Source organism: Balaenoptera ricei, chromosome 5 (genome assembly GCF_028023285.1).
Source record: "Balaenoptera ricei isolate mBalRic1 chromosome 5, mBalRic1.hap2, whole genome shotgun sequence".
Classification (NCBI taxonomy): Eukaryota; Metazoa; Chordata; class Mammalia; order Artiodactyla; family Balaenopteridae; genus Balaenoptera; species Balaenoptera ricei.
In genome coordinates this window covers 14038237-14046205 of record NC_082643.1, presented here as the reverse complement: position 1 = coordinate 14046205, position 7969 = coordinate 14038237, and the positions used below count along the sequence as shown (strand labels likewise).

The 7969-nt window shown below is 38.9% G+C and overlaps 1 protein-coding gene across 1 annotated transcript in view; it reads right to left on the bottom strand.

Moving 5' to 3' along the window:
- Positions 1 to 2072: 2072 nt before the first annotated feature.
- The window catches only part of GRID2 (glutamate ionotropic receptor delta type subunit 2), a 1393316-nt gene continuing 1387419 nt past the window's right edge, over positions 2073 to 7969 (bottom strand). The window contains exons 15-16 of the mRNA XM_059923901.1: positions 5229 to 5469; positions 2073 to 2556 (exon numbers count right to left, since the gene is read on the bottom strand). Of these exons, the coding sequence (XP_059779884.1) occupies positions 2134 to 2556; positions 5229 to 5469 (664 nt within the window). The 3' untranslated portion in view covers positions 2073 to 2133. The remainder of the gene's footprint in view (positions 2557 to 5228; positions 5470 to 7969) is intronic.

The following is a 7969-nucleotide window of genomic DNA, read 5'->3' as shown; positions in this document are numbered from 1 at the left end:
CAGTTCTATCTGTGAGAGAGTAAGCATTTTCAAATTGTATAGTTAAGACTTCAATGGTATGAGAGCAAGTTTAGAAAACATTTTTATTAGACAAATTATTTAGACAAATTATACACAGAAAGCTCTGCCACTCATAACTGAGGCCTCCAAAAAGTGGTTTGTGTATTTGTATAATAGGCAATACATCAAAATAGGCCTATTTTAAATATTGTACATGGTTAACAGTTTGTTGATAGCTAAAATCACTGCAACATCTGGTATGTCCCTATATAGCTTGTTGAAAAGACTTTTTGTTTTAAAATCAGAGTCGTGAATTAGATCATGAATGTTACAAGGGAAAACAAGTTGTGCATGCACTTAGATACTTGTTACCCTGGAAACAAAATGGTTTTTGCATGATAAGAAATTTTTCTGCCTTACACAGTAGACAATATTTGAAGATTTAGTACAAAAACAGTGACAGGACAAGATGCTCCCCAGAACAGAATTAGCATCAAAGTATAATATACCTTAAGAATATACTTTTTAATTTCTCCTAAAGCAAATCACATAGGTTGATTCCTATACCAATCCTAGCCACGGAATGAATTAGATTAAAATAAGTGTATGGCTGCGTAAAAACACAGGATAAGTTCTTGCTTCCTACTTACCACATTTTAATTTAAGGATTACAAACAAAGTTCATTCTACATTTCCAACAGGTGAGAAGGCTACCTTAAAAAGGGTTGTGCACAAAGAGGCACTGTTTTTGTTGTTATCCTTCTATACACTTGGTACTAATGTAAAAAATACATAACTCCTCCAAGTAGAACTGAATAAAAAAAGGGGCTGAAGTTGAGAGCCCAGTATGCTTGCTGTATTTTCTTCTTTAGGATGATGTATGACAGTAATTAAGGCCACATCAATATTTCTTAAGGGCTCCCATCTCTCCCCAACTACAGCTGTATTGATTGGCTTACTGCTTTGGAAGAGAATTTATTAACCTTCAATGATCTACGTTTAAACTCGTATAGAGCTCCCCGTGCTGTGGTGAACGTGGTTGAGCTAATAGCATTTTCCATTTAGATAATTAATTAAAAGTAAAATTATCAAGGTTAGCTTTATACACTGCTGAATAACAAATGCAAAAATCTATTCAAATGAGTTACATCTAGGAACAAATATTAAATCGCCCTGGATGTTTTAATAACAAAAGTATAAAATATTCTCTGTTGGCAAACAATGCGAGTCAGAATAACATTAAAGCAACCTGCCTTTTCTAACTGAAAAGACCCCCTGCGCTATACATAGTTCCTGTATACAACACTTTTGTTTTAAACTAAAGCTCTATTAAATGAATTGCAATAGCAATGGCCTCCTTTGAATATATATACACATTATATAGGTGCATATATATGTATATATGAGATACTAATTTATTTAACACAATAGAGGCTGCTGCCATATGATAAAGTTTACTGTACATAAGAAAAAACTTTTCATACTGTACAATCACATAAAGGTCATATGCACTGTTGCAGTGCAAGAATAGTTTTAACTGTAGTCTTGACCGGCATGTTCATGGCTTTTTTTGTAATCCTACAAAATTGCATTCTCATATTGTGTGGCCTGAATGGTCTTTACATTATTCTATAAACACTGCAGGGGTTGCCTTTGGCCCACAGTTAAAGGACACTCAACAGCAGTGGAGCATTGTGTGGTTGCAGCAGAAGAATGTAAAAAGACTGAAGTTATTGCAATTATATTTTTCAAAATAGAGAAATGTGACAGAAGAGGCCTTTATGTAAAATTAATCCTGCATATACTGTTAGTATACTCAGTGCACGTTTCCTATACTTGAAGTACAGTATATGAAAAGCGGGCTAATAGGATCCTAGTATACTACCTTCTGGGGGAATAAATTGAGTAATGAAAAAAAGTGGAGAGAAATGTCCAGGAAGAGAGGGAAGAAAAGAGAGAAAGAAACAGAGGAGAGAGAGAGGAGGGAGAAGGTAGAGAGAAAGAACTAGAGTTGTTACTAATAATCCTGATTAAAAAAAAAAATGTTACATCCATGTTAGTCCCACAATATTACAGTCGCTCCTTGCAAAGGGAGTCCTACGAAAGAAACAGTGAAGAGATTTTGTTGGATGCTCATATGGAGGTGCCTCGGTCTGGATCATTACCCAGATTGAGCCCCAGGGTAGGAGTTGGTTGATAAGGAATAGATGACATTGTTTTTATAGGACTCCTGAAAAAGCCCCCATTAGGTGCCCTGTGCCTAAAAGGGCCAGTTCGGTGCTCAGGCACGTTGCCAAAAGCGAAACCAGAGGCAGCTTTAGCTGACAGTGTACGGCTAAGAGTCTGGATCTGCTCTGGGATAAAGGTTGTTGTGGTAATATGAGTGTTCCTGAAATCACTGATTTGCTCCAGTGCTTGTCGTGTTGGCAAAGTGTCAATGTCCAGAGGGGTCAAGTCAATTGACGAGGTGGAAAACTGTTTATGGGGGCTGTCGTCATCTGTGCACAAGCTATTTACACGTCTATGGAGGTGCTCCAGGTCAATTTCCTTGTCATCCTGGAGATGAAGAAAAAGAAGATAAGGTTCTCATCAGTACTAGCTTCATGGTTAAAAAAAAAAAAAAAAGTAGTTCAGCAAACATGATGATAGGTAATGAACTGAACTTTGGGGTTTATTCATTTAACAAATATTTATTGAGCACCTAATATGAGCCAGGCACTGTGCTAGGTTCTGGGGGTACCGATGGGATTCTGAGATAAGGTTATCTATACTTCTCTTGCAATAAAAGTTCTAAAAGGAGCATATGCCACATGCAACTACAAAATATGGGAGCAGTAGATGGGTGATTGCCTTCTACAAGAGCAGAGACAGACCCAGGCAAAATTATACACATAGTAAGTGTGGTTTTGGCCACGCATCCCCTCCCCACCTCTTCTTTATGCATGCTTCCTCCTTTTTCAGGGTGTCTCATTCCAAGCTGTGTTTTTGTTCCTTTCACTACTTGCTCCTAACCTTAACTTTCCATTCTTGGAGATTAAGTGATACAATATGTTGATATGCTAGTTCACACTAAAGTGTTAGTGACTGTTAAAGTGTTATTTCTCTTTAGGCCAGAAATATGTGAGATTGTTTACAGACAGCAACATTCAACACAAGAGAATCAGTTTCTGATTGAGGGACTTCATACACTCAAGCTATCTAGTACCTGAATGAGGCAATATTGTGAGGTCAGCACGGAAACCTTTAGAGACCCCTTCAAGCCATGACGTGTGAGTGACAGCTTCAGTTTAGGGCCACGTTAATGCTAAATGGCCTCTAAATCAAAGACGCTTTGAGCTGCACTAATAGAGTCTTAGTAAGAAGGTGCTTAATGAAGAAAAAGAGTGTAAAACCTTAGATTTCCGGAGTTGAAACTAATTCGTAAATCCCTTAGGATTTTCACTAGAAGTGAGCATTAAAGCCCAATATTTGAAAAATAAAAGTGGCAGGAAAGAAAATTGTCCTTTTCATCAGTCTTATTTATCACCAAGTTCAATAAATTAAATTTATGAGGATTTAAAAATATCTATTAATCATAAGAGGAGAAAATATTTGTTCATACGATCTGGATTAGCTGCTATGAATTAGAATGGAGGATGTATTTTTTTCATTGTGCAATTATAGTGCTCCTCAGTGAAAAATATTTTGATGTGCGTCACTTTTTTTCCTTCTCCTTTCTCATTTCAAAATCCAATAAAAATATCCATTAATGCAATATTATCACTGAGACGTTAGAGGGTTGAAAGATAAAACTTTATGGTTCCCACAGCAACTATAATATAGTCATCCATCAACAGATATAATAATGCAAAAATTTAATATCATATATAGTAATTCAAAATGTAAGGAGCTTGGGGAGTCCTTAATTTCCAGATTTTTGAGAATATGAAGCCTCGGCTATAATGTTGCATTAATGTGGTCTTTTGCATTGAATCGATGTCAGTAGAGATACCAGAAGTTTATTCCGTAAAAAAACCCACTACAATAAAACCTGATTAATTTTTAGTTTATACTCCACTAATTTAGACTGTATGATCACTCAGAGGTAGGAAGCTAAGATTTATCTTCGCTAAGTCAAGCTTTTCCTTATAAATGGTGCTGATCAATTTTGCATATAAGGTGGTAGGAAAGAATCCTCAGACAACTTTAGAAAACAATCTGTTTGAAAGAATACATTAGCATGCAATAATTCATATGCAAATGAGAAGTCATTTTTATTTGTGCTGTAAAGCAGATCCTCTCAGGATTTGCTTAGGCATCAGTTAGCCAAGGTCTAGTTACAGAAAGTTTAAAACTGTTCTTTGAAACTATCTAGAAAGTCAAATCATTCAGCAAATTCAGGTTGTTTTCGTTTCAATCTGTGAAGCTTTAGTGAATCTCATTTCATTATATAAAAAATTTTTCACCTTTTTGGTCCAATGGAAATAAGATAAATAAATCAAGTAGTTTATTTTTAACTTCAGATAGTCTCTGATAAGCACGCATTTTTTTTCTGGATGAAAATAAGGCACAGGGCACTTTAAAAGATATATGTAACTCTGAAATTATTCTTTCAAAGCCCTGGAAAAAATTTTAATATGGCCCTGGAGTTAAGCTGACTCATGAGAAAAGGAGGACTATGGAATTCTAGATGATTCCACTGTGTGGATCTGTTAAGCCTAGAGCCATTAGAGAGCTATAGAAACCTATGATCACTTCTATAGGTCTACATACAGACAGAGGGAAGCAGTCCCTGGGGGTGAAGAGAAAACTCTGATTATTTTACTGTAACACTGCACTTCTTAGGCCGAATCTCAGAGACACAAGTAATTTACCTACAAGGTAAACAACTATTTGAACTAACATGATAAGCATCTTTGTGAACTGGTCAAGGGAATCACAGCCCTTAAAAAAATCATGGACTTAAGGTCTATCCTGAGATTTGGGAGAATTTCAAGGCCCATTACGGCTCATGAAATTGTTAGTCTTTCAAACTCGATTGTCTCCTCTTCACGGATCTGGGATGTCTTAAAATGAAAATTGGTATCGGTCTTACCAATTTTTACATTTCACAAATTTGTTTTCACTCTTCATGGAAAGAGGAAACAAAGACCACCCCCGACCCATTATCCCCTTCCCCGTGATTATCCTTCCTGCAAGCACAGCCTACGTGTGGGCTCAACATGGCGCTGAAGCTTTCAGTCAAGTACCTCTTTTGATGGGACCCTGGAGCCTTTCTTCTTGTTCCACCACGTCTCCAGCATGGCTATAAAGCAGGAGAGGACGATCCCCGCAGCCAGGATACAAAAAACCCCTGCAAAGCTCTTTATGTCCAGGGCACCTCCTTTCTGCTTTGTGTCCACTGAGGAGTACAGGTCACACTGGCCATTCTTGGGCCACCATTTGTGCTTCAGGATGTCCATGTCGCCATTCTGCTGAAGCTCCAGGATCCTTGGGGTAAAGCACACAATCATGTGTTATTACAGACATACTTATTGCCTCAGTCCACAACATATCCATTAATAACCCTGTCTCTAAAGGATGCTGGGTGTCAAGGGGAAATGAATATATAGATTAGCCTGCGGGTGGAATGAGAGGACACACAAAACATTACTGCAGTGATTCTTTAGACGGACTTGTGCCACGATGCCGTCCTCCCTCCTTTCTTACATCCCTCCCTCCCTGCTTCCCTTTTTTCTTCCCCCACCTCTTCTATTTTTTTTTTGTTTGTTTCATTCTATAATCCTAAATATCACCCTCAACCCCGGTTTCTTGCAATGTGTCTTTACAATTACATTTCAGAGGCGCTGTTTTTATGTGGTTTCAAGCTGCTGCAGTTCTGTGTTCCTTCCCTACATGCAGAACGACGCTCTGGATCTTAATGCTTTTATGGAGAACGTTTTGCTGCTTAGAGCGAGATGCTGACATAATGTCGCCCAGCATATGCTACCCACAAAGACATTCAATTAAAAAGACTTCTATTATTTAACACAGTGTGGAAGAAAGCCTTGGGACAAGTTTGAAGTTGATAAAATACATCATTTTGGGTTTTGCACGCAACTGATCTAGTTTCCTTTTAATGCCAAAGGGGAAATAATCTTACCTTGGAGAACAAGAAGAAAAGTTGACCAGAGGCTTTCAGAAGCGGTCACATTCAAATAAGAAATACACTTCTTTTATTCACTCCCAGAGTCTGGGGGTAACTGCAAAGACTGCAGCTTTTAAAACGTATGATTTTCATAGAGGTTTTATTCTCAATTCCAAACAAGCACTCTTTGGGCTCTACCTAAGACCTGCCTCTGGCCCTCCTCCAGCCGAGCCCCTTCTCACAGAGCGAGAATGGTCAGGGCCAAGGTCATGAGCCTGTCCAGAGTGTGCACCACCCCCACGGTTCCCTAGGATTTCCTGCCCAGACAGCTCAGAGTGCCTGCCCATCCAGGACTCATAAAAGCCTATTCCTGTGTGTGATTCCTGAGAGCAGGTCTCACAGCCGTGGGCGCACACAGGTCTCCAGGGTGGGGTTTGGGGGGTGTGGACAACTTGACATGCAAGCTCAGGTGCACACACCTCTGTGTGCGAGACCCTCACTGTGTGGACAGAGCCGGAGGTGGAAGGCTGACGCCCAGTGCCACCGGGTCGGCGCAGAACTCCTAGCTGGTCACCAGTTAGAGACTCAGCCCTGGCTCCCTCGGGGTCATGAAGGTATACTTGTCAAGATAAGAGGATAGAACATATTTTACCTAACTATGTTTAGCTTGATATATAAGTTTTACACAGTTACACTTGTGATATGTGGACCCATATTTGCACTTTTGCCCCGGCTCTTGGATTATTTAGGGAGAGACTGCTTAAAACTTTACAGAGGAGAACTAAGCCTATCTGGAAGGAGTAAATAACTCACTTTCAGTGATGTATTTACCTTTTTTACCTGTTTCATGTCATCCACGTGTCTATGAGTTCAATGATAATCAACATTCAACCACAGTTAAACAAGAGTAATACTAGCCCTAAGGGCTGTGATGGGGAGTTAGTCTTTATTTTTAACTTTTATTTGATATTGGAGCATAGTTCATTTACAATGTTGTGTTAGTTTCAGGTGCACAGCAAAGTGATTCAGTTATACATATGCATGGATCTATTCTTTTTCAAATTTTTTTCCTATTTTGGTTATTACAGAGTACTGAGCAGAGTTCCCTGTGCTATACAGTAGGTCCTTGTTCGTTAACTGTTTTAAATATAGCAGTGTGTACAGGTGAACCCCAAACTCCCAATCTATCCCCCCACCCCTTTCCCCCGGTAACCATAAGTTCGTCCTCTAAGTCTGTGAGTTGTTTCTGTTTTGTAAATAAGAAGTTCCTTCGTATCATTTTTTTTTTTTTTTAGATTCCGCATATGAGAGAGATCATGATATTTGTCTTTCTCTTTCTGACACGTCCCTGTCATCTACCTTTGGGTATTCCCGCAGCCTCACCCCTAGCGCCCCCTGCTGGCATTCCAGGACCAACAGTGCACTGGAGCCTCCATCACAGCTTGGACGTCTTTCTCATGAAACTGATTGGTCTAAAGTTCTGTTGCTTCAGTGTGTTGTTCAAAAAGGGCAGTAAATTTGATTAACGGACTTTACTAAAATGATTATGAATATTAACAGATTACATTTCACCCTTATTCCAGCCCTATCCAGATAAAGTCATTTGCATTTCCAGAAGTGTGTTCCAAGGGACACTAGTACAGAGGGCTTCTGCAAAAAAAGGCTCCTGTGGTCATCAACTTTGAGAAACACCCTCTTGGAAATTTACCAAAAAAAGGCAGCCTATTAAAGGCTTTGAGAAGACCTGTGGAAAAGAAAATTTGTATGATTGATTCAGCATTTCCCAAATTAGTCTTTCATTCCCCTTTCCTTGTTTTCCTCCCCAAATAATATATGTTAATAACCCGTGGAGCTAAAATTTTG